A 27,859-nucleotide genomic window follows, 5' to 3' on the forward strand; every position below is an offset into this window, starting at 1 on the left:
ATATGTGACATCCAAAACCAACAGTGAGGCTGAACTGTGAAATCACTCATATAAAATTTTTTAGCACCACAACATGACATTTCACCAAGACGTCTGGGGGCCCCTGGAAAACTGTTGGGGTGAAAACAGCAAAGCAAGAATTTTCCAAGTATCGAAAGGCATACTTTATAATTAATTTAAAAGGTCAGTTCACCTAAAACAAGATGGACAGATATGGGTGGTTAATAGCGTGTCAAGTATTCTTTGGATTTTCATATCTGTGTGTTGTTAGGCTTCATATATACTAGCAGCTCCTAAACTTGAGTTTAAGAGCTTTTGGCATTTTTTTTTCCAAAGCTTCTAAACTCCACTCCATGAAAGTGCCCAAAAGTGCGTCTCTTTTGGCGCCAGGTACTACAGATTGTTCACAAACTTACTGATATTTCTCTTCTAGGAGATCCAGCAGCAGTACTCCTTAACCTAACTCCAATGTCTAGCAGGAGATACCATCAATCTCTGTTGAAGCACCTTCTTAATGCTGCCAGGACCTGGCTGTACTCCAATGGTTCGCCAGGGTGAACGATATTCAACGAATGGAATATATGACGTCTGCCCTTAGGGACAAAGCGGAGGAACACAATGCTTGTTGGCTACACTGGGATCTGTTTCACTTTTCAGATGAGTATTTGACCTACTCCTGATTGAGCTTTTTCCCTTGTGGGGGACTAGATGTCCTGGACTGTCAACTCCGCCAAGGCACCCCATCCTTGCTTCTAATTAGCTTTTTTCCTTTTTTTCCCTTCCCTTCTTCTCTAGACCTAAGTCCACTCTCTCCTGTGTGCGGAGACGGAGCTGTCATTCGCCGGCTCAGCTGGGATCGGCGGAATGTGGACCGTGTGAAAGAGGCCTTATACTGTCTATTTGTTCTGTGGTTATTGTCGCTCAAATGAAATGTGATGGGAAATCAAAAGTGTTTTTGGGTGGTGGAGAGCTGGATTCCAAATTTGAACTTCCAGTGTCACGGTCAGGTGTCAGGCTCGGAGACCAATAGCTATAGCAGTAGATAGGCTCTCACTGGCCAGCAGGATAGGTATATAAGCCTGTCAGATGGCACAGGCTCACCTGAGGTGCTGGGTCTAAGAATCAACCTGTATTAACCAGAGCTCCTGATATTGGAGATGGATTTTGCTGCGTGTTAGTACCAGGTTGCAGTCCTCAGGATCGCCCCACCAGGAGGTGCGCAATCCTGGGTCAAGTAACAGATATAGAAGGTAGGAATCAAGCAGAAGCGTAGTCAGTAAACAAGCCAAAGTTCAGTAAAAAGTCATTGCAGAATGGGATCAAGCAGAAGCATAGTGGAGAAACAAGCCAAAGGTTGGTAATGAGCAGTAGTGGAGATATGGAAGGCAGCATGAGTGACAAGAGTGAGATATTGGCTGGAGAGAGCACAATAATCTGGCAAACAGGCAGGGCAAAGGCATGGCTAAAATAGTAAGTCCATGGGAGGAGCAAAGGATTCAGAGTTCAAGAAAAACAAGGTTCAAGGCAGGATCATTCAAAGAATTGTCCAGGGAGCTGTCCAGCAAGAAGTGGCATTGCCAGACACAGCAGAGGTTACAGAGTCAGACCCGAATCCTGACATCCAGTTATCTAGAGTGGTCCCAGAAGAGCTTTGACAGGGTCTTAGGTCGCTTTTAACAGATTAGAAGGCAACGCACTGATAATTAATCCAGATAAAGTTTCTATTTGTCATAATAAAATAATCTATTAAAAAGGTCCATAAAAACATGGATAAGCGAGTTTGGGGTGGAGGAACTTGACTGGCCTGCACAGAGTTTTGAACTCAACCGATAGAACACCTTTGGGATGAATTAGAGTGGAGACTGCGAGCCAGACCTTCTCGTCTACATCAGTGTCTGACCTCACAAATGCGCTTCTGGAAGAATGGTCAAACATTCCATAGACACACTCCTAAACCTTGTGGACAGCCTTCCCAGAAGAGTTGAAGCTGTTATAGCTGCAAAGGGTGGGCCAACTCAATATTGAACCCTACGGACTAAGACTGGGATGACATTATAATATACGGAGTTACACTATGAGATGCCCCTTTTTATCCTGTGATGGGAGTTCCCAGTGACCTGACATACTGAGGTGGAGAAGGAGATAGACAATTTTCCAGTTACCTGTTGGTGTCTGTGACCCCTGTAGGGGTTTAATCCTCTGGTGAGTGCGGACCTGAGAGGGGGGAGCACGAGCGGATTCACCTTTGTATTTTACCACCAGAGACTGTTATTGCACTTTTTTACACTTATCACTTTAATATCCTATAAGGACTCATGAATTTTTGGATTATGATATTTATTTATACATTTATGTGATAATTTGTGTATTGCATTTTTTTTTGCACATTTTTGCACCGAGAGCACTTTTTGCATTATTAGATTATTATGACATAGTGTGTTGGAGCTTGTTATATTTGATCACCATTGGATTATGTATGTAATATATCACTTATGTTTTTATGTGTAAATTGTTTAATGAGATAGCACCTTTATTATTTTATTGCCATTTTTATTTTATTTATTCACTATATATTTTTATGAGGATCACAAACATTTCTTAGGCAGTGCCACCTATAGCTCTTTCCTATTTTTGAGATGATATCATCACTCTGCTGCAGGCAGGAGGAAGCATTTCTTCAGTCTCCTCTCAACGGTAATAAGATTACAACTTTGTAGCAAGTCACAAAGTAAGAGGCTGCAGCAGGGGACTGACCTGTGTCAGACATTTGTGAACACAGAAAAAAAACTGCAGAGGTACCATCATTTACACGAGTGTATCATCTCTGCACCAGCATCTCAGTCCAGGAAGTGGATGCTTACTCTGGCTAATGCCTGAACAAAGATAGTGCCTTCCTTCTGGACAGAAAAGCAGATGAAGGTATTGTCTGGGGGAAGTACTGTGAGAGGTAATACATACCTAGACGTTTTACCCTTAGATATTATTTAGAACAGCCTTTCTCAACCAGGGTGCCGCGGCACACTGATGTGCCGCCAGAGGTCCTCAGGTGTGCCCGGGATCATGGGAGAAAAGGGCTGTCAGATGAGCCCGATCTTCCGATCCCCTGCCGAACTGTACATCGGCACTGATAGCGAGCTCGGTCAGCCTCAAAAGTGAAAGTAAAAGAAGGGGGGAGTGTGCTGTGCTCTCTGCTTCCCTCTACAGTGCAGTACCTGGCTAAATGAAAAAGGTACTGTGCTAGAATGTTTCAAAAGGCTGTGTGTGTGTGTTTTAATCCAGACCCCCCTATTCCTGCTCAATCAGAACTGTTTTGTAGGTGTTAGGGATACAAGTGGTAGCCTGATGGCAGAGGAAGGCCCCACGTGTGCTGGAGGGCGGAGCTTAGACGGGACCCCCCAAGGTAAGTGACACAGGCTAACCTGAGGTGCGGAATCTAAGTATCCACCGGTTTTCGCCAGGGCCTCTAGTGGTGAGGATGGACTTTGCTGCGTGTGGATACCAGGTCGCAGTCCTCAGGGTCGCCCCACCAAGGGAGAAACCGGTCAAGATCCGAAGGCAGATAAGCAGACAAGGGAGATCCGAGAGAATGGTCAAACAAGCCGGGGGTCAGGACGGGCAGCAGGTCAACAAAGTCAGGAACAAGCCAAAGGTCAGACGGATATCAAACAGGTAACAGGAAGCAGGCTTCAGGAACACAGGAAGAGCTGCAGACAAGACAGCGAAGACACAGTGCTTCTGAGCTGTTTAAATAAGGCAGCCTGTTTGCCAATTACTGCAATTAGTCTGCTCTAGGTTAACCCTTTGCATTGCAGAATCATGACAGCACATCAGTGTGCTCAGGAAGCATTCCTAACAGTAGGGCTTGTTTATGATAGCAACAAGGACTACTACTACACTGAAAAGCAATCCATGCTCAGATCGCTTTTCAGAAGCATTTAACAGCTGGTAAAGAGGCAATATGTTGCCTCCCCACCACCTGTTTTAAGCCCATAAATGCAGCATTACCACACCGCAACCATGCAATGCACACAATTGCGGGGTGGTTGCAGTGCAGCTCCATTCACCCTGGGTATACCTCCAGCTGCAGCCATAGCATGTGTACACCCCCAGCTACTGCCTTTGCAGCTAAAGGGAGAGAAGCTGGTAAAAACAGCTCAGCCATGTGGTTTTACCACCCCTCTAACCTTGGTTCACATCTGTGTGGCTGCTTGCTGCGTGTAGGACAGCCCATTCATTTCAATGGACTTCCCTACCCGCAGAAATGCAGAGAAAGAAGTCCCTGACCCTTTTTTTAAAATTGGGCCGCACCAAAAGCACCCCATGTTTTTCCAATGTGTGAGGTACCATTAATAATTAGGGGCACCTCTAAAGAGCAGAGCATTTGTCTGTGTGTCAGGAACAAACGCGATCTTGCACGTGTTCCCCGACACGCAGTAATGTAAACCAAGCATTGGACAGGGGTGCCTCAAGACTGAAAATACTTTTCAAGGCTTCCCCGACTGAAAAAAGGTTGGGAAACACTGCTTTAGAATGCTGCACCTAACATATAAATATAAAATATATCAGATGTTAGGTCCACTTTAAGTGTGCAGACAGCTGCCGTGTGACAAATATACACATCAAACGGAGATGACAGGAGAAGCAGCACATATTAAATGTAATTAAGCGTGATCTATTTTTATGAGTCCAGGCCATCTCTAATTCTGGCTGAATCATGTTTAATTAAATTCCTGCCTATATCCCACATGTATTATCCCCCCTGGATGTAAAACGAAAAACTAGAGCAAAAGTAACAAATGATAACGGCGAGACAAGCGAGATGATCAGATTATCACTCATTAACTTAAATGTCCTGTGTCGCAGCCTATGGACAGCTTACAGCATCAATTTGTGGACAAAAAAAATTATATTTTCATATTTTGTTAGATATTATTGAGGTAAAATTTAAAAATTCAGTATAGAAAGCTAAATCCTGCACAAGCCACTGTGCAATTTAATTCATTAGAAATTAACGCTTTCACACCGGCAGCCTGTGGTTTTCCAAAAATTCCAAAGAAATTAACGTTTTCTTTCTTGCAACCATGGCAACAGTACTCTGCGCGTAGGATATTCCAGAATTTCCATCCTCCTGCAATTGGTTTTCCACTCCTAGAAGCCTACACAGAGCTCAAGGCCAAATTATGAGCATCTTCTGCAACAAGTTTTATTTTTGCTAGGACTCGGAGACTGCCTTGCACAGGAGCTCGCAGCTTTCCTTATTACATTACTTGGATAGATCATGTGATTATAGTCGACCTTCCCACTTCAGTTTTAGGCCTCTTACACACGATACTCCTGTTTGAGCATCTCCTTTTTCAGCCATAAATTTCAGGCGTATTTGTCTTATTGAAATGCGAGCATTTTCGTGCATATGCGTTCATGCAAATTCACTCAAATTTGCGTCTTTTCACGCAAATATATTCTCGCATTTTTGTAAAATATGCAAATTAGCATTTTTTAGATCAACAGTATGTTTGTGTGCGTTCATTTGTTCTCAATCACGTGTATTTGCGCGCAATAGGCGTAAATTACTGTCCAAAAATGCAGATTTTTACTTACTGAAGAATGCACGGCGCTCATTTACGCGTCTGTGTACATAGGCACATTACAATGAATGGCCTGTATTTTGGCTCAGAAAAAAAAAGCTGTACTGAGCTTTTTTAAGCTGCAGTGTGCAAGAGGCCTTAAAGAGCTGGCAATGTCTACACCAGTACTTCCAGAGGGGAAAAAAAGGAAAAATCAGCTATAAACGTGTTTAAAACTTTGCATTTTTTAACCATTTAACTACTGCACTATTGTAAAAAAAAGAAAAAAAAGTAGTAGTAAATTTTTAAACAATGATGCAGAAAACATGACAGCTCGTATAATGCAGTAAGCCAATCACTCTGGCTTTTGCCTCATAATAGCTATTAACCAATCACAGCCACCGATTTGAATCTCTTCTGTAACTAACAACACTGCTCTCACTGAAAAGCCTTTGAAAGGGGGGCACACTGAGCATTGGGTTCACTGACCAAGGGGGCATATTAACCCTAAAGGGGGCATACTTATCAATGTTATGGGCAGAATAACACCACTGACTACCAAAAGTTATGGGGCAATCACCGCCGATTACAATTCACCAAGGACCACCAACCCTTTAAGGGGCACTCACACTATGACCAAGGGCATCTACATATTGGACTTATAATAATGAACCTTTAGCTCTAAAAAGAAAAGTATGACCAAAGCTTTTTTGGCCATACTTCTCTTGTGGGTCATAGGAGTGCACTTACTTATGCTCTCTTGTGAACCAAACGTCACAAAGCTGCTTCAGGCTCTGGAAGGATATTGACAATAATGTCTAGATCCACCCAGAAGTCTGACTGTCAGCTAGCTCAGCCTCTCAGCGTACCATTGAGAGCCTGAGCCAGTTGCTGCCGCCCCCTTCATGGCCGTGCTCTCCAGTGAGTCCTGAAAGGGAGTGGTGACTGACAGTCACTGCTCTCCGCTCTGAGAAGACTGAGCAAAGAGAAGACCAAGATCAAACCATCACAGCACTGAAAATGGCCTGGTAATGAAGGGGTATTACAGACTGGTACTAAAATGAATAAAGCTGGTCTGGATGATATATTTTTTCCTAGACATGTCTTTAAATATCTGAATATCTCCTATATCCAAAATTAGCTCCCACTCTCCCTGTTGGGTGTTTTTTTATATCATGAAAAATACAGTAACAGGAGAAAGAAACCCAAAATCTCCAAAGTAGGCCAGGATACTTAAAACCTTAAAATTGTCATGCCAAAATAATGATAATAAAGCAAACCTTTAGGGCCTTTTCACACGGGTGGACTGATTGGATCCACCTGTCAGTTTTTCAGGTGGACCCGATCGGACCCTCTAGTCTCCTTATGGAGCAGCCTACCAACATCTGATCAACTTCCTATCAAATCCTATCTACTAAAAAACATGAATAGAGATCTGTTCCCTATCCATGTGGCGGATCAGATGGCAGTCAGCTGTAAATTGACAGGTGGTCCGTTTCCATCCGACAGTCTATAGAGAATAGCGGGCTGTATCCATGTCTGCTCTGCACAAGCGGAGTGGACACGGACCAGCCATCCGCCTGCTCACCGGAGATCAGCAAGTAGATTCCACACTGAGCAGGAGCACTCAAATGGAGTCGGCCCCGTGTGTAAGGGGCCTTAAGGTGAGGTAATGATAACAAATTACAAATCTCTTTTGCTGTTATCTGCAGCATTGGATTCAGACCTAATCACTGTGTCTTGCTTGACTTCCTCTATCCCAGCAACATATGATGCTATAAAGTCAGGTCAGTAATTAAATGGCACTTGTACATATAGTGAGAAGTGCACCTGGCCCAAGACATTGTGTTGCCTGGGTCCAAGAATGAAATGCTGCCCCCCACCCCCTTAAAAAAAAAAAAAAAAAATCATGCCCACACACCCAAAGGTTCCACGTCCATTATTTTATATAAATAAAACATTTAGAAAATATTATATATACTGTTATCTTTTTCCATAACTTACCACTGGACCGGTCCACCAAACACCCCCTGTCTGTCCTCTTGTCATTCCTGTGTTTGCTGCGGCCACCGCCCTAGAAGATCCAGCCTGCCCTGCTTGAGATGGAGTGCGCTGATGTCTGACGTCATTGCGCACACCAGGATCATGCGAGGGACGTTCTCTGGAGGAGACCCTCTGCCTCCTCATACTCATCAGTTTGCACTACGGGCAACAGTATGAAATGCAGCCTGTAATGCGCCGCAAATTGATGCCACACAAAACTGCTGGAAAAAAAAATCTCAGGTGTCAATTTGCCGGCCCTCTCAAAGTTCTGCCTGGGTCCAAAGGACCCAGTGGGACCCATGGTACGGCCAACCCTGCCTGCACACCTTCCCTAGCCCCCAAAATAAAACTAACCTTGAAACCCCTACCTAGCTGCCTACTTACTTCTGCATGACAGCCGTGACCTCCTCTGCCAACATTTATCTACTAGGAGTGGGCGTCTTCTTTAGTGTTGAACACAACCCTCTTCCTCTCTCTTGGCAAACGACTGCCTAGTACACATAGGCCGAATGTTGGTAGACATCGGCTGGTTCAATAAAAACCGGCGTACATTTGGCCCATGTGCATGTGAGCCGGTCCGACAAAAGCCGGCCTTGCAGCATGCAGGAAAACCAGCATCCAACCAGCAACTGATTAGCATTCTCAGCCAATGGCTTAAAGTCCTGATGGGAAAGTTCTGGCAGAGGCCCGTCCTCCTGTCAGAACACAACAGCTCTGCTAGGGAGATCGCTATACTAGCGTCAGATCGTTTGTACAGCAGCTCCGACCTGAGCTGTCAGGTTTATTTCGTTCATCCATGGTCCCGTAGGTTTGTTCTTGAGTTGAATTTGTATGTAAGTTGGAACAGCTACATTTGGCTGTAACTCCAGCCAAAAAAAATAACATTTGTTTTACTGTCTGTGCCCCTGTTCAGAAAATTCCATCTTACTTACAGTCCCTGTGACAACTGGATTTTGAAAAATTTGGGTTGTTGTAGAAACAAGGATTGGTGATAAAGCTTCAGTGGAGACACCTTTTTTCCCATTATAATTCTTACAGGAGTGAATTTACCTTCCTAGGGGGAGATTTCCTCTCACTTCCTGTTGTCTCCCTCCGTTTGTAAGTATGAGTCATACGTAGGTCGTAGGTTTGTAACTGGGGGACTGCCTGTATCTGCTCTTTACCAGACTTGGCATACCTTCAATTTTGGTCTTGAAGTGTGGGTATTGGTTGAGAATTTCCAGTTGTTTCTTCCAGTCAAATTTATTTCTCCAGTAAGACACCACTTTTCGCAGGTGGATGGAGTTGAAGCCATAGTTGAAGCGGCTGCCTTCCAGTGGCTCTGTGTAACGGGTCTGATCTATCCGCTGGAACAAATCCTGCAAAAGACACATAGAAGCTATGAGGAGTGAAAAATGCTGAATTAAAGGGGACCTATTGTCCCCTTTAATTCAAGGACAATAATTTGGGGACTGAATTAAATTCATCCTGTATAATGAATCTATAATGTGAGATGTAGGGTTGGAGAAAGATGAAGGAGGTTTCTTGACTAGTGGAAGAAACATCAACAATATTTAATATGAAGATGACACTACACTTATAGCTGAAAACTGAGAAGACCTAAAAGGGCTTTATAAAGAAAGGTAAAGAACATAGTGAAAATATGGGGGGACAGAGCATTCTGGAGAACAACTTCCACTGTGGTCACCAGAAGTCAATGTCCTCAAAGCCTTAAAAAGGTAAATGAAACTTTCCTACAAACTTCCAAACAAATCATTATACCTACCTAGATCTTACTTTGAGGGCCAAAAGCGTCGTTCACACCTCTCTTGTTCACACCTGGTGGACGAAGAGGAGCTAAGCTGTCTACCAGCCCAAAAAACATGCAGGCGACGTCAGTTTGGGAAGCCAACAGAGGGATGTAAACAATGTCACAGGAGTAGGGGTGGGATCTTGGTAAGCATAGCGATTTAAAGTAATATTAAACCCAAAGACAATCATTTATTATACTGTAGCTTACCAATTCTTAAATGTAGTGGCGTCTTTAGTTTTCTTTTTTAGTCTTTCTTTCTTGTATTTCCCCCTGGTGATCTGGCCAGTTAGTATGTTGTTTTTTCAAAAGAACAAGCTCTCTTCCAGATGTATTAATTTACAGGGATGAAACAAACCCTCTAACACTGACAGGTGTGCTTATAAAGGATCAGCTTATATTTATTTACCTAAATCCTTTGCCCCAAAAAGATAAAAAAAACAGAATTTTTGTAAAATTCCTTTCTCTGAGTCCTCCGACAGTCGCCGCCTCCTCTAAGTCATCACTGTTGGGTATTGTCTTCCCATCCGCAGGAATAGCTAGGCATATAGACTTAGTCCAAAGACAAAAGGCATTAGCATATACACACCCATGGGGGCTGTCCCATCTGGTCAATACCCCCCCAGCATCACCACTCCCAACTCAGTTTGGTAGCATAGCAGTAGGTAATAAAAACCCCAAAAGAGGGGCGGGGGCGGCGACTGTCGGAGGACTCAGAGAAAGGAATTTTACAGGTAAGATTTTACAAAAATTCCGTTTTCTCTTACGTCCTCCGACAGTCGCCGCCTCCTCTAAGTCATCACTGTTGGGATGTCCCAAAGCAGTATAGACATGAGGGGTGGGAGACGCAACCGTAGAAAAGGCAACGCAGTACCCACATCAGAGAAAGGAATCCTACATACACCGTAAGAGAACCAACTGGGTGTAATGTTCTGGTACCTCTGGTACCCTTGTTCCATATTTCTCCTTTGCTAATTGCGTCCCATCTTGTGTAACAAGAGACGCATATACCTTTAAGACCGGATGACATCATTGCCGAGCGTCGCTATGAGCGGCTATTTCAATCGCCGGCTTTCTCTCACTCATCGCTCGTTCAACCGCCATGGTTGGAGCGTCCCGCTCTCTGAAGTCAGCATACCAGATCTACACGTTCCTGTATCTCGCTACCTGAACCTGTTTTCGGATCCTGTGTCTCGCCACCCGATCACCCCTGACATGCTGTTTTCACCTTCACCACATGTTCACCGCACCTTCTCCTGTGAAGTCGGAGCTGCTGACATTTCCTTTGCTGAACTGACGCCGGAACCTCGCCGCTGATCCGTATCTCGTTACGGGATCACCTCTCTATCTATGGACATTGTTACTACTAACCTATCTAAGTGATAAGTACCCCACAGGGGATTCCTTACTAACCAATCTCCTACTGTCATCTACTGCAATTACCAGGACTATCTATCTATCTATTCCATACCATCTGCATAGACTGTTAGCTCTTGGGACTACCTTCAACTATCCTAGCACTAGGTTACTCTGTCTAAGTATACTCCATCTGTGTCCTCCATCTGCACTATACTAGACATCAGAACCTATCTGCTTTACCATCACCTGCAACTCTCCTAATATTACTCCTAGTAATCACCATACAACCTGTCTCTCATCTATACATTCTCATATGTTCTATCCCTCCACTAAAACATCTGATTGAGTATATGTATATTGCATAACAGGCTGTACACCGTGATGAAGTCCTGAGAGTTGGATAGGTTTATTCAACAGTATCTCTACAAGGCTACTGAGTGTGGTAATTCTGCAGCTGAAAATCCATCCATTAACAAAAACGCATGAACGTTACAGATTGAACGAGCCTTAAAAAAAAAATATGGATTCAGCAGAATTACCCACTCATGTACTACAATTAAAACAGCAAGTAGATGCATTGATCCTTGCGCTTACAGAGGTACAAAACGAAAATCAGACCTTGAGACAGCAGGTTGGCCGTCTCACACAGCTTTCTGCTACTCAGCCCCGTGAGCCCAAAATAAACCCTCCTCTAGTGTTTTCTGGTGATCGGAGCAAATTTCGTGAATTTAAAAACGCATGTCGTTTACTTTTTTTGTTAAAACCTCTAACCTACACCACTGACCAAATTAAAGTTTGTACCATCATCTCCTATTTAACGGGTGAACCCCGGGCCTGGGCAGACGCTCTCTTTGAAAAGGATGATCCACTCCTTAATTCTTACCCTCTATTCCTAGCACAACTCGCTAGTTTATATGAAGACCCCAATAAGCAGAGTACCGCTGATACCCAGTTACGGGCCTTGAAACAAGGAAGGAGACCCGTTGAAGATTTCGTGGCAAATTTTAAAAGATGGTCCCCTGATTCAGGGTGGAACGACACATCTTTGAGAACGCAGTTTAGACTCGGCCTATCTGAGGCCGTTAAAGACGAGCTCGCCCGAGCGGATTTACCTGGCACTCTGGAGGGGCTGATACAGACCAGTATCAATATTGACAGACGACTACGAGAAAGAAAGGCTGAGAAGATGGGCTCACCATTTTCCAGTCCTTCTCGGATGTTGCCTGCTGACCCTACTCCTATGGAGGTAGGAATGATACGCCCACCTCTGACCCTTTCTGAACGTGCCAGAAGGAAGACCGAACATCTCTGCATGTACTGCGCATCCCCGAATCATTTGATAAGCGGCTGTCCCCTCGTCCGCAGAAAAGAGGGTGAGTGTTCAAATGTCTTGCTAGGCGGACTCACAACTTCCTTTTCTAATCCTTATCTTTTTGTTCATTTAACATTGCAGTGGGACCAAACTAGGATCACCACCCAGGCTATGATCGACACAGGATCTTGTGGAAACTACATTGACATTTGTTTTTTCTCCCTTAATAAAATACCTATTGTTTCAAAACCCAAACCTGTCTCCGTTAGTTTTATTAACGGTACCCCCCTATCCTCTGGTCCTATCACCAGTCAGACACAGGCACTCCTTGTAACTGCTGATGAGTCTCATGTGGAGACCACCACCTTTGATGTGTTAACATCACCACATTTCCCAATCATTTTGGGACTTCCCTGGTTACACATACATCAACCAATCATCGATTGGAAAACAAGAACGCTAGCGTTCTCTTCTCACTATTGTGAAACGACGTGTAATCTCCCCACATATGATAGGATCCTGTCTGTAGTGCCGGATGACATTATACCCAAGTGTTATCAGGACTTATCGGAGGTTTCCCTTGAAAAAAACGCTCAAATGCTACCTCCCCATAGGGACTATGATTGTTGTATCGATCTACTCCCTAATAGCAAGTTGCCCTTCGGACATGTTTATCCTCTCTCACAGGATGAACTCTCTCATCTTAAGGAGTATCTGGATGAGAACTTCGCAAAAGGATTCATCCGACCTTCTACTTCCTCCACTGCTGCTGGACTCTTCTTTGTCCGCAATAAGGATTCTAGCCTTAGGCCTATCATTGATTTCAGACAATTAAATGCCATTACAATAAAGGATCGTTATCCTTTACCTCTTATTCCTGAACTTATCGAACAGGTGCGTGGAGCTTCTCTCTTTTCAAAATTGGACCTAAAAGGGGCATACAATTTAATTCGAATCCGTAAAGGGGATGAATGGAAGACGGCATTCAGAACCAGATACGGACTGTTTGAGTACCTTGTAATGCCATTTGGGCTATGTAATGCTCCCGCAGCCTTCCAACGGTTTATAAATGAGATATTCAGAGACTTGCTTGACGTTTGTGTTGTAGTATATTTGGACGATATACTCATCTATTCTCATTCCTTACCTGAGCACATAAAACATGTGAGACTTGTGTTGTCAAGACTACTTGCACATAACTTATATGTTAAATCAAAAAAATGTTTGTTTCATAAAGAAGAAGTACTATTCCTAGGATATATCATATCAAAAAATTGAACCAAGATGGACATGAGCAAAATATCCTGCATTCTAGATTGGCCTGTGCCAACCACTCGCAAAGCATTGCAAAGGTTCCTAGGATTCTCTAACTACTATAGGAAATTCATTAAGAACTTCTCTGCGATTGTGAAACCTCTCACACAACTCACAAGCACGAAGAAACCATTTAATTGGTCAAAAGAAGCAGATGGAGCATTCTGTCTGCTGAAATCAAGCTTCACTACTGCCCCCATACTATGCCATCCAGACCCATCCCTTCAATACATCTTGGAGGTAGATGCGTCAAATATGGCAGTAGGAGCAGTTCTCTCACAACGACCAACAAACACCTCACCTCTTCACCCAGTTGCTTTCTTCTCAAAGTCATTAAGCAGCCCCGAGGTGAACTACCCAGTAGGAGAGAAGGAGTTATTAGCCATAAAACTGGCATTAGAGAATTGGCGACATCTACTTGAGGGCACTCAATTGCCAATCCTGATATATACTGATCACAAAAACCTTCAATACCTTCAGACTAATAGAACTCGTTCCCACCGACAGGTTCGGTGGTCGTTATTCTTTCTGAGGTTTAATTTTTTAGTGACTTATACGCCCACAGACAAAAATAAAAAAGCGGATGCACTTTCACGACTAGCCGAGAAAGATTCTACCGAGGTTCCCTCAGTTCCTATAATACCACTTGAACGTATTATCGGTGTCATTCGCTCCCTGAAGGAAGAGATTTTGCACAGCATAGGACTGGACTCACCTCCACCACAACTAACTACTGACGTAGAAGGCTTCCTCTATTACAACGATAAATTATACATACCCCCTACTATGCGAACCAAAATCTTGGAATTGTCGCATGACGTACCTATGGCAGGACATATGGGTATGACTAAAACTTTAAATCTACTTACTAGGCAGTTTTGGTGGCCAGACATGAGGACAACCGTAAAAAAGTTCGTTTCATCTTGTGATATCTGTGCAAGGTCTAAAATCGACAACACGAAACCATCGGGGTTACTTTGTAGTTTACCGATACCCCAGTTTCCGTGGGAAGTGGTATCCTTAGACTTCATAGTGGAACTACCACCTTCCAAAGGATTCAACACCATCTTGGTATCAGTGGACCATCTGACCAAGATGGCACATTTTACTCCTATCCGAAGACTACCTTCGTCCAAACAAACAGCGGAATTACTTGTGAAACATGTCTTTAAGTTACATGGTATTCCAAAAACATTGCTGTCTGACCGTGGTTCACAATTCATCTCAAAGTTTTGTCTAGCTCTATGTCAGATACTACGAATAGAGCGTAAACTTACTTCTCCATACCACCCTCAGACCAACGGACAGACAGAGAGAGTTAACCAGTGCATTGAACAGTATCTGCGTTGCTATACTTCGTATCTACAGGACGATTGGGCAGATCTCCTCCCGCTGGCGGAATTCGCCTATAACAACGCGACTCATAGCACTACTAAACAAAGTCCATTTTACCTAAATTATGGGTTTCATCCCACACTCCTTCCACCACGTATCTTGCCATCAAGTAATCCAGTGGCATCTGATTATCTTGCCCAGATAAAGGATTCTCTGGGATTACTCAACAATACCATATCACATGCTCATAGCCAACAAAAGAGGTACTACGACCTCCGTAGGAAACCCTCTCCCCAATATGCCATTGGGGATCTTGTTTGGCTTTCTACAAAAAATCTGAGATTAAAAATCCCTAGTAAAAAACTTGGACCTCTATTTCTGGGACCTTTCCCAATAGAGAAGCTTATTGGAAAAGCTGCAGTACATCTCACATTACCAGCAGACCTCAAGATACATCCTGTCTTCCATGTGTCTCTACTGAAGCCCCATGTTCCTAACCAAGGAATAAGGCCTACTATCTCACCTCCACCTCCTGTACAAGTGGAAGGTGGAGAAGAATTTGAGATAAAAGAAATTTTGGATTCCCGTTTCAATAGAAGAAGACTCCAGTATCTTGTACGATGGAAGAACTATGGGCCCCAAGATGACACCTGGCTGGATACCTCCGATATACATGCCCCTAGACTGATTCGCAATTTCCACTCGAAATATCCAGAAAAAACAGTTCTAGAGGCCTTCCGGAGCCGGCCTTAAGGGGGGGTACTGTAATGTTCTGGTACCTCTGGTACCCTTGTTCCATATTTCTCCTTTGCTAATTGCGTCCCATCTTGTGTAACAAGAGACGCATATACCTTTAAGACCGGATGACATCATTTCCGAGCGCCACTATGAGCGGCTATTTCAATCGCCGGCTTTCTCTCACTCATCGCTCGTTCAACCGCCATGGTTGGAGCGTCCCGCTCTCTGAAGTCAGCATACCAGATCTACACGTTCCTGTATCTCGCTACCTGAACCTGTTTTCGGATCCTGTGTCTCGCCACCCGATCACCCCTGGCATGCTGTTTTCACCTTCACCACATGTTCACCGCACCTTCTCCTGTGAAGTCGGAGCTGCGTACATTTCCTTTGCTGAACTGACGCCGGAACCTCGCCGCTGATCCGTATCTCGTTACGGGATCACCTCTCTATCTATGGACATTGTTACTACTAACCTATCTAAGTGATAAGTACCCCACAGGGGATTCCTTACTAACCAATCTCCTACTGTCATCTACTGCAATTACCAGGACTATCTATCTATCTATTCCATACCATCTGCATAGACTGTTAGCTCTTGGGACTACCTTCAACTATCCTAGCACTAGGTTACTCTGTCTAAGTATACTCCATCTGTGTCCTCTTACCATCTGCACTATACTAGACATCAGAACCTATCTGCTTTACCATCACCTGCAACTCTCCTAATATTACTCCTAGTAATCACCATACAAACTGTCTCTCATCTATACATTCTTATATGTTCTATCCCTCCACTAAAACATCTGATTGAGTATATGTATATTGCATAACAGGCTGTATACCGTGATGAAGTCCTGAGAGTTGGATAGGTTTATTCAACAGTATCTCTACAAGGCTACTGAGTGTGGTAATTCTGCAGCTGAAAATCCATCCATTAACAAAAACGCATGAACGTTACACTGGGCAACAGAAAAAAACAATGCTCAACAGGAGCAACAGCCCAGGAAAGCAAATGCCAACAGCCAGGGGCCCAGAAAAAAATTCAAGGGTCCATCATGGCACTGCCGCACAGAGAACTTTGCGGCCAAAAGAAGCATCAGCTGATGCCAGAACATCTACTTTGTAGAATTTGGAAAAGGTGTGCACCGACGACCAAGTCGCCGCCATGCACACCTGGGCCACCGAGGCCCGATGCCAATAGGCCCAGGATGCACTCAAAGACCTGGTAGAGTGCGCCTTAACAGGGAAGGGCGGAACCCGTTCCTTCAAGGCATAAGCCTGCTCAATGGTCTGTCTGATCCTTTTGGCAATAGTCGCTGCGGACGCAGCCATGCCCTTCCGAGATCCCTCAGGAAGGACATACAGGGAATCCGTCTTCCGAAAGGATTCCGTAGACGACAGGTAAACCCTGATCGCCCAGACAACATCCAAGGAATGTAAGGCAATCTCCTTCGGATGTTTAGGCTTTGTACAAAGCGAAGGCAGGACAATGTCCTTATTAAGGTGGAATTCAGATATCACCTTGGGAAGGAAGAATGGGGGTGGTCGCAAAACTACCTTATCCTTGTGAATTATCAAGTAAGGGGAGCGGCAAGACAACGCCGCCAGCTCCGACACTCTGCGAGCCGAAGTGATCGCCACTAGAAAAGCAACCTTTTTCGATAGCAGAGGCAACGCTATCTCCCTGATGTTTTCAAAGGGAGCACGCTGTAACACGGACAGAACCAAGTTCAAGTCCCATGGAGGTAAAGGCTCCTTCCTGGGAGGAGCCAAATGTCGCACACCTTGAATGAAGATGCGCACCAGGGAATGAGACGCCACAGGGCGTTGGAAAAGGACAGCCAGTGCAGACACCTGGCCCTTTATCGTGGCCAGCACCAGGCGCTGATCCACTCCAGACTGGAGGAAAGCCAAGATTCTCGACACCGAGTAAGAACGAGGGGAGAACCCCCTGGACTCACACCAGGCGAAATAGGCTTTCCAGGTACGGTAATAGATCTTACCAGAGGAGGATTTCCTAGCCTTGACCAGGGTAGGGATAACCTCAGGGGAGAGACCCTTGTCCTTCAAGACATGGGTCTCAACAGCCAGGCCGTTAAAGCCAGCGACTGTAAAGCAGGATGGAAGATCGGGCCTTGAGACAGGAGATCTTCCCGCAGAGGCAGACGCCACGGAGGCGCCACTACCAGGTGAACAACGTCGGCGTACCGCGACCAGCGAGGCCAGTCCGGCGCAACTAGAATCACCATGTGCGGTTCCGAGACCAATCTGCGAAGGAACCGGGATAGTAACTGAATCGGAGGAAAGGCGTACATCAGACGATACTGATGCCAAGGGGCCACCAACGCATCCGAGGCGTCCGCCAATGGATCGCGCGTTCTTGCCACGAACCTTTCCACCTTTTGATTTAGCCAGGATGTGAACAGATCCACGTCTGGGGATCCCCACCTCGCACACAGCATCTGAAAGACCTCTGGGTGTAGGGACCATTCCCCCTGGTCCAGGGTCTGGCGGCTCAGATAGTCGGCCTGCCAATTTTCCACACCCGGAATGTGAACTGCTGAGATCGCGGGGACATGAGTCTCGGCCCAAGACAGAATGTCGGTCACCTTCCGGGCCGCACGAGCACTCCTGGTGCCCCCCTGGTGGTTGATGTAAGCCACCGCGGTAGCATTGTCCGTCTGTACGCGAACAGGCAGGCCCCGGAGACGGTCCGACCACTGGAAGAGACAGAGTTTGATCGCTCGTAATTCCAGTACATTTATCGGGAGGGAGGACTCCTCCTCCAACCAAGTGCCCTGGGCAGACAGGTTGCCCAGGACTCCACCCCAGCCCGACAGGCTGGCGTCCGTGGTAACCACCGTCCACACCAACGGACGGAAGGACTTGCCTTCCGCCACCGACGGGGACTGGATCCACCACAGAAGAGCCAATCTGGTCTGGCGACTCAAAGAGACATCCAGATCCAAGGACTGAGGAAGTCCCTCCCACCTGGCCAGGATCTCCGTCTGGAGAGCCCGCGTGTGGAACTGGGCAAAGGGAATCGCCTCGAAGGCCGACACCATCAACCCCAGGCCCCGCATACAGGTCCTGAGTGATGAGGACGGATTGTCCCTGAGGGACCTGATCTCGTCCCGCAAAGTCCGGAGCTTGTCCTCCGGCAAGAACACCTTTGCCTGAGCAGAATCCAAAACCATTCCCAGATAGGGAAGGCGAAGCGATGGAGACAACGCCGATTTTTGAACATTGATGGTCCATCCGAACTCCTAGAGCGTCTGTACTGCAGTGTTAATTTCGTCAACGAAAGCGTTTTCGTCACCGCTTTCGTCACCGGCATTTTTCAAATGACGAAAACGAGACGCAAAGTATAGCACATTTTCGTCAAATGACGACAACGATGACAAAAATCAAATCCGTTTTCGTCAACGAACGAAAACTAAACAAGAATGTGAGGCAGGGACGTTTACCCAACTTCCGGTTTTCACTGAGTTCCGCCTGTGTGGCGTCTGGCGTGGCGTGCCCCGTGACGTCCGACGTCTATAAGAGAGTCGACTCGAGACCAGTCACCTGACCTGAGACCTCATCACCAGACAGCACTACAGCCAGAGCCAGGCCCGACTCATCACACAGTCACACGGCAGACGACCAGGCAGTGGCGGCGCGGCACACCACCACATCCTCCAGAGCAGAGTGAGTTGCAACAGCCAGCTATTATTGCCCCTGAGTCCCCTCAGAGCTCAGACCACCGCTATGATCCAGCCCAGGACTGTGTGTGCCACCGCGTGAGGCATAGGCCGCTGAGGCCCGCCCGGCCCATAACTTCTAGTTAGTTACTAGTTAGAGACCACCACCCTGAGACCCGGACCCCCATCCAGATCCAGCACTGATTAGACCACCATCCAGCAGACCAGCACTCACTGCAGCAGCATTTCAGGCCTCCTCTGACCAGACTGAGACCACCTTCAGCACTGTGTGCAATACTGCAATGCATTACAGGCCATCCCTGGCTTAGACCTGAGACCACCAGGCTCCAGCACTGTGTCCAGCAGCATTACAGGCCTCCTCTGTCTGACTGTACTGACCAGTGACCACCACAGGCATCCAGGGCATTACAGGCCACCCCTTAGCCTGAGACCACCAGGCTCTAGCACTGTCCAGCATACAGGCCTCCTCTGTCTGACTGTCCTGACCAGTGACCACCACAGGCATCCAGGGCATTACAGGCCATCCCTTAGACCTGAGACCAGACCACCAGGCTCCAGCACTGTCCAGCAGCATTACATGCCTCCTCTGTCTGACTGACCAGTGACCAGTGACCACCACAGGCATCCAGGGCATTACAGGCCATCCCTTAGACCTGAGACCACCAGGCTCCAGCACTGTCCAGGAGCATTACAGGCCTCCTCTGTCTGACTGTCCTGACCAGTGACCACCACAGGCATCCAGGGCATTACAGGCCATCCATTAGACCTGAGACCACCAGGCTCCAGCACTGTCCAGCAGCATTACAGGCCTCCGCCTCTGTCTGACTGACCTGACCAGTGACCACCACAGGCATCCAGGGCATTACAGGCCATCCCTTAGACCTGAGACCACCAGGCTCCAGCACTGTCCAGCAGCATTACAGGCCTCCTCTGTCTGACTGTCCTGACCAGTGACCACCACAGGCATCCAGGGCATTACAGGCCATCCCTTAGACCTGAGACCACCAGGCTCCAGCACTGTCCAGCATACAGGCCTCCTCTGTCTGACTGTCCTTACCAGTGACCACCACAGGCATCCAGGGCATTACAGGCCATCCCTTAGACCTGAGACCACCAGGCTCCAGCACTGTCCAGCATACAGGCCTCCTCTGTCTGACTGTCCTGACCAGTGACCACCACAGGCATCCAGGGCATTACAGGCCATCCCTTAGACCTGAGACCACCAGGCTCCAGCACTGTCCAGCAGCATTACAGGCCCCCTCTGTCTGACTGTCCTGAGTCTCCTGACCATTGACCCCCACAGGCATCCAGGGCATTACAGGACATCCCTTACAGACCTGAGACCACCAGGCTCCAGAGTCCAGCACTGTCCAGCAGCATTCCTCCTCGCTCTGATGACCACTGTCATCCACAGTTCCACACAGCACTCACTGTCATCCAGAGAAATGTCCGCGACCGCCGCGTCTGTCTCGTCTGTGACTGGTAGAAAGAGAAGAGAAGATCTATGGGTGTATTTTACATTTGATGCTAAGGACAACAAGACCCTTTGCAAACCATGTGGAGTGACACTAACTGGCAAAAATACAACAAACTTGAAGCGTCATTTGCGGACAACTCATCCCGAAATTCATACAAAGGTAAGCAGTGCATGATAGCACTTAACTCCACTTTTGTATAAAGAGATAACTTAGCGCTGAGTGCGAGAGAATGTAAAATCAGAATAAGTAGAATTTTTCCCCCTAATTTAACCCCACAGATACAGAAAACCTCAAATGATGGACCAAGTCAAGCCAGTGCACCACCACAGCAAACAATTTATGCTGCTCTTTTCAGTGCTTCAAAATACAAAATTGACTCTAAGGAACAACAGGCCAGGGAGGAAGCCATAGCAAGATGGATTGGGCGCTCCGGATTACCAGTCAGAACGATCGAAGATGAGGACTTTGTTAGCATGATGGAGACAGTAGATAGAAAGCTGACTGTTCCAAAGAAAACTAAAATAAGCAATCTAATTGACAAACAATATGAAGATGAAAAACAAAAATTCAAAAAGAGACTCACTGCTGCTCGGAGAGTATCTATTTGCACTGATTTGTGGACCAAGAAAGGACTCTCAGCTTCATTCCTTGCTATAAGTGCATGCTACTTTTGTGTTGAACAACATAAACCTGAACACATATTGTTGGCCCTTGAATAAGTAGCCCACCCACACACTGCACAGTCAATTAAAACATGTGTGGACAAATGCTTGCAAGAGTGGGACATACCAAAGAGGAAGATCCTTACAGTGATAACAGACAATGGGAGCAATATGGTGGCAGCATTTAAACAAACCGCAGCAGCAGAAGAACCACCCAGCTCTAGTGAGGAAGACTCCCCCATGACGGAAAGTGACTCTCAGGCAGAGTCTGAAATTGATGACCTACGGTGGGTGAGCCAATTTTGATTTTATTTTACATGACACGGTTCGGTTGACAGTTAATTATCACATGCATATGAGATGATTGATGTGGGGGGCTGGGGGCACTAGTATCCGTGCTCTAGTCTACTCTATGGGTGCATCTTTGTTATTTTTCCAGTAGTCTTTTCTAAAAGTATTCCCATAAGATGTTAAATGTTAAAATAATAGAATGGAACAGAAAGCTTTTCTATACTTTATGCTTATTTGGCTGTGTTCCACTGTTAGGTACCAACAGATCGACATGGACCGGACACCATGTGTAGTGCATACCTTACAACTAGTGGTCCACATGTTGCAGAAGGAGGCAAGTGTGAAGAGAATACTGGATAAAGCAAGATCAATAGTGCACCTCTTCCGCAAGTCTTCCATCGCAACACAGAAGATATTGGAGCATTGTGGCCTGACCATTTTCAATGACTGCCCCACTCGCTGGTCAAGCACATTCAACATGATCGCAAGACTCCTCAAACTGAAAGAGTCAGTCTGCCAAATCGCGAACAACATGGGATGGAACAGCTTGCTCCCTAGTGAATGGCAAAAGCTCACATCATTGCATGACCTATTGCTGCCTTTTGCAGAACATACTAAAACCCTCCAGAGTGACACCATGTCAATGTCCCTAGCTGTCCCTGCTCTTTTTGATCTACTCAGCCACCTTGAGGACTTTAAACAGAACACTAGCTACCAAGACCTTGCCACAATTGCACAGAAAATGAAAGGGAATGTGAACCAGCGTTTTGCTTCATTGTTAGATCCAACAGATGAAATGTTCTCGCCACTTGCAGCAGCTGCTTGTTTTGTCAACCCTACTGTCTGTGAAACCCTTGTTGATGTGGCAGATCATGAGAATATTCAGGAATTGCTTAAAAAGGCAGAGGAGTATGTGATAAGAAAATCCACTTCGCCCCACATGCAACATCATGAATTGTCTGAAGATGATGTGGAAGAACTAGTAGAACAGGAGAATATTGAAAAATCTGAGGAAGTTGAAGAAGCACCGGCATCCACATCTAAGCAGCCAATCTTTCGGTTTCTTGCTAAATGCCGCAGAAGACCCAGGCAGAGGATCTCCCCAAACAGCATAAAACAGCAGATCAGAAAATATAAGGAAGAGCTTTTGCATCAAGTTGAGGACAACACTGCAACAGATTTTTGGCTGTCAAAGAGTGACACTATTTATCACCAGCTAAAACCTTTTGCTTTAGACCTGCTGGCTATGCCAGCTTCTCAAGCCTTTGCAGAGAGGGTATTCAGTGTCACAGGTGACCTCTCTAGAGGCCGGCGGAATAGAGCAAGGGTCATTTTGGCACAAAGTGCTTTCCTTAAAATGAATCGAAACAAATAGAAGTGTTTTATTATTGTTATTTCTATAAAAAGCATAACTAATACTTGTGCTTCAAAAACAGTTGTAATTGTCAATTCAATTCATTGGAAAATTGCTGCACAGTGCACACAGGCTACAAAATGCATTTGTATGTGGAACAATAACACAACCACCACCACTTATTAACTTCTCTCTCTCTTAGCATTGACATTGACAAATGAATAGAGACAAATATCACACTAATGAAAAAGAAAAATAGATCAGTAACGGTCAAAAAGGGCAGCCTTACATCGGGGTCCTGCTGCAGTTCTTTTTAGTGTAATATTTACCTCTATTGTCATTGCGAATGCTGAGACTCAGAAAGAGGAGAGAGGAGGAGTTGATAAAAAGTGGTAAGTCTGTTATAATTCTTACGCTAATGGCATTATTAGACTGTGTGCACTGTGCACATTTTTATTGAATACATCTGAGAATTAGAACTGTTACAATAATAAGCTGACACTGTAAATGGATTGGGTTCTTCTTATTTAGAAATAAGCATTACCCTCCTCAAGTTTTACAGTATTGGTTTATTATGCAGTGCCAGTGCCAGACTGGCAGTGACAGTGCCTGTGCAAGTGTGTGCACTGCAGCTGTTCTTGGATGGTTGAGGCAGGAAGTTGTTCTCTCTGAGGATGTTTTTGTACCATTCTTTATTCATGGCTGTGTTCTTAGACAAAATTGTGAGTGAGCAGTGAGTGAGCACACTCCCTTGTTGGCTGAGAACTTAGCAACCCCCCCCCACAGTGGTCTCAGGTCTCAGGATGCTGTACTGTTGCCATGAGCATGACACAGGACTGATAAAGTGAGCTGATGCATATTTTTTCTTCCCTGGAGTCTCTGTAGCTGTTCTTGGATGGTTGAGGGGGGAGCTGGGACTGGACTGGAGGAAGGAAGTTGTTCTCTTCTGAGGATGTTTTTTTACCATTCTTTATTCATGGCTGTGTGTTCTTAGGCAAAATTGTGAGTGAGCAGTGAGTGAGGCGAGCACACTCCCTTGTTGGCTGAGAACTTAGCAACCCCCCCAGCCCCCACAGTGGTCTCAGGTCTCAGGACAGGATGCTGTACTGTTGCCATGAGTGTGACAGAGCAGGACTGATGTGAAGTGAGCTGATGTCTGCAAAGTTTTTATTTTTTTTGTATTTTTATTACATTTTTACATTTTTATGTTACCCCCTTTGGTTTGGTCAAAAAAGCAATATTATTGGCATTGGCAATACAATTTTGCCTTAATAAAGACAATAATGACTAACTCTGTGTCTGTGTAGTAGTGTAGTGCTGTGCTAGTGCATGCTCAAAGCTTAATACCATAAATAATAACATATTCGATTTTTCATTCACTCCAGGACCAGCAGTAGTATATAATGAGTTTGGAAATTGTAGAGAAATGCTTAAATAATGCATTACAAATTACAATTGAACTACACCCAGTCGATTATAGATGACTAAAATGAGTTTTAGTCGACTAAAATGTAAGATGTTTTAGTCGACTAAAATTTACTGGAGTTTTAGTCGACTAAATACGACTAAAACTAAAACACTTGCAGAAGACTAAAATGGGACTAAAACTAAAATACCATTTTAGTCCTAAGACTAAGACTAAAACTAAATTGAAATTTGCTGCCAAAATTAACACTGCTGTACTGTGATGGACAGATTGCGCACAAGGTTCTGGCTGGCACGTGATCTCAGAAGCAGATCGTCCAGGTACCCCAGGACCGCAATGCCCTGGGCCCGCAGCAGGCCCAGAACCGGCGCCAACACCTTGGTAAACACCCTTGGTGCCGAAGCGAGACCGAAAGGTAACGCCACAAACTGGTAGTGGTCCTCTGCGATAGGAAACCGAAGGTACCGCTGATGACCCTCGAAAATGGGGATGTGCAGGTACGCATCCTTCAGATCTATCGAAGCCAGGAATTCTCCTGGACTCAAGGAGGCCACTACCGAACGGAGAGACTCCATTCGAAACTTCCGAACACGCACAAAGCGGTTCAGTGCTTTCAGGTCCAGAATAGGACGCACTTTGCCCTCCTTCCTGGGCACAGTGAACAGATTAGAATAAAACCCCCGAAACCTGTCCCGATGAGGCACCGGGACAATCACTCCCAGAGCAAGCAGGTCCTGCACCGCTTGATGCAAGTCCTGCAGACGCCCCGGAAGCAGATGGAGATTGGAGGGAAAGAATCTGCCCGCCGGCCGGGAAAGGAATTCGATCTTGTAACCTGATCGAACGATTTCCTGAACCCACCTGTCCGATATCCAGAGCAGCCAAGGTTGGAGGAAACCGCACAAACGTCCCCCCACCCCTGAAACGGGTGAGGGCGCCCCTTCAGGCAGAGGCGGATTGTCCCGCCGAGCCGGCATTGCCGGCCTTCTGCTTACCCGCCCAGGGCTTCTTCTGGTTGCCCTGAGCCTTGAAGGGCTTGCCCCTGGATTGGTTCCGAAAGGCACGAAAGGACTCCTGATTGGATGTAGGCGCAGAACCCCGCTTGCCTCGGAAAGACTTGTTCTTCGGGTTCTGGGGCAGCATAGTGCTCTTGCCCCCCGTGACGCCTTTCACCAAGGTGTCCAACGCCTCGCCAAAAAGGCGAGAGCCAGCATAGGGAAATCAGCAACAGTTTTCCTCGAGGACTGGTCGGCCGACCAGCTCTTCCGCCATATCAGTCGCCGGTTAAGTACCGCGACACTAGAGAGGCGAGCCACCAAGGGAGCCTCATTTAAGGCTGCATCACACAAGTACATGACTCCTTGGTGGATCTGATCCACCATTTCCAGTCGGGCAGGCGGCACGTCATCAGACACGAGATTGCTCCTAAGCATCTTAGTCCAATCAGCCACCGCCTGAGCCACCAGAACGGACGCGAAAACGGGTCTGAGCAACGAACCCGCCACCGTATAGGAATGGCGAGCAAGAGACTCCAACCGCTGGTCCATGGGATCCCGGAAAACCGGGGTATCCTCAGTAGGAACCAAGGTAGCCTTGTTCTACACGGCCACAGTGTGATCCACTTGTGGAGGCACACACCATCGTGATTCCGTAGCCGGCGCAAAAGGATAAAGCAATTTGAACCGACTAGGTACCAGGAACGGACGTTTCAACGTGCGCCACATTTCATTAACAGTGTAATGGAATTCCGCTGGGCAGGGAAAAACCTGCGCAGACATGCGGGTCCTGTGCGTCCCAAATGAGGACACAACGCCCGGAGGACAGGGCTCATCCTCTAAATGCAAGGTTTCTTTAACAGAAACAATTAACTTATCCATGGTCGCCCGTTCTTCAGGTGTCCCTGGGGAGGATGTATCAACACCCTCCATTTCAGCCTCCCTCTCAGACCCCGGGGGGTCTAAGGATGAGCGGGACCCTGAAAAGGGCACGCTCGCAGCAGCAGCAGCCATATCCCCATCTGAATCAGAAGAGAGAGACAACCTGGGCCTCTTTCTCGCAGCCCGTTCAGACATCAGCATTTCCATATTTGCCACCAAAGTCGCTACTACAGCAGCCAGATCCGGTCGGAGTGGAGCCACAGGAGAACTGGGGCCCCCCACTAAGGCTGGAGGAAACTGGAGGATTCCTGAGAATCCATGGCTCAAGTTATCAGAACAAACTACAGTGCAAAAACGGTGTACTGTTCCCTTTAAGAACGCTGCGGTGTGCGAAGCCCACCGCTACTGCTACAGTGATGAAAGACCCCCCAAAGGAGAAAAGAAACTGAGCCAAAAGCGATATACAGAGGGAAATTGATAGTGATAACCTGCAGAGCCCGCAGAGCGTTGCTACCAGTGTCCTTGCTGCTGATGGAAAGGAAGTGCTGCTGGAGAGGGCTGGACTATATGCCAGACCCTGGGAAAATGGCTGCCCCATAGGGATGCATTGGAGGCTACGCCAAAATGGCCGCCAACATGCGGCCGGACCGATCGTTCCACCGCCCACAAAATGGCGGAGGATGGCGCCAAAATGACATGCAGGATCGCCCCAGAGGAGCTACACATGTGTGCCCATAGCAAAGATGGCGGACCGCGCGAAAATGCACCGCTGCGGTTGCCGCACAATCATAAACGTCTGCACCCCCAACAATGCACCTAGGTGACACAGGGACAGGGACCCCCAGGCAACATACAGATCTGCACAAGCGATCCCCGCAGGGATCGCACAGGGAGTCGCACAGACACGGGGAACACACAGCAACACAGACTGACACCCCAGACAGAGGCCCCACACATAAAAGTACTTACCTGTACCAGATGGCGTGGGGAGCCTCTATGCACGGAAAACCTCTGTCCTCATCTGACAGGGAGTGCCATGAGCCAGGGACATGACGCTGCAGCACCGCAGACAAGTCCTGTGAGGTAGCCACCTCACGGCTGCATCCTTGTAGCAAACAGGGATGGGTCGTTCGTAATGCCAGGGCGAACCATAGCTGAACGCTCGATGGCGGGCTGGGGGTCCATCTGACCCTTTTGCTCTGGAGAACCAGGGCGGCCAGTCCGAATCCCAGCACCGCATGATCCATCTTCATCCGAAGAGAAGACTAACACTAGAAGCTGACAAAATAAACAGCTAGTAAAGTAAGAGAAAAAAACTGACATTTTCAAAGAAAATCAAATAAAAGATTAGGAAGGCTGAGACTGAAGCCCCAGCACAAGGGAAGCCTGACTATTCCTGACGCTAGGCAGATTAAAACTGAGTTGGGAGTGGTGATGCAGGGGGGGGTATTGACCAGATGGGACAGCCCCCATGGGTGTGTATATGCTAATGCCTTTTGTCTTTGGACTAAGTCTATATGCCTAGCTATTCCTGCGGATGGGAAGACAATACCCAACAGTGATGACTTAGAGGAGGCGGCGACTGTCGGAGGACGTAAGAGAAAACTGCTTTA

At 46.5% G+C, this 27,859-nt stretch overlaps 2 protein-coding genes across 2 annotated transcripts in view; one reads left to right on the plus strand and one right to left on the minus strand.

Moving 5' to 3' along the window:
* The window catches only part of EPHX1 (epoxide hydrolase 1), a 105,610-nt gene that overhangs the window by 43,469 nt on the left and 34,282 nt on the right, over nt 1-27,859 (minus strand). The window contains exon 3 of the mRNA XM_082251230.1: nt 8,785-8,965. Coding sequence (XP_082107356.1) covers nt 8,785-8,965 — 181 coding nt within the window. The remainder of the gene's footprint in view (nt 1-8,784; nt 8,966-27,859) is intronic.
* LOC309550866 (uncharacterized protein) lies at nt 21,227-22,984 on the plus strand. The gene is made up of 2 exons (XM_082251231.1): nt 21,227-21,585; nt 21,845-22,984. Exons 1-2 carry the CDS (start codon nt 21,470-21,472, stop codon nt 22,962-22,964), a joined length of 1,236 nt encoding a protein of 411 aa, XP_082107357.1. The 5' UTR covers nt 21,227-21,469; the 3' UTR covers nt 22,965-22,984.

This window comes from Pelophylax lessonae, assembly GCF_965119305.1.
Source record: "Pelophylax lessonae genome assembly, chromosome: 3".
In the NCBI taxonomy this organism is placed as follows: Eukaryota; Metazoa; Chordata; class Amphibia; order Anura; family Ranidae; genus Pelophylax; species Pelophylax lessonae.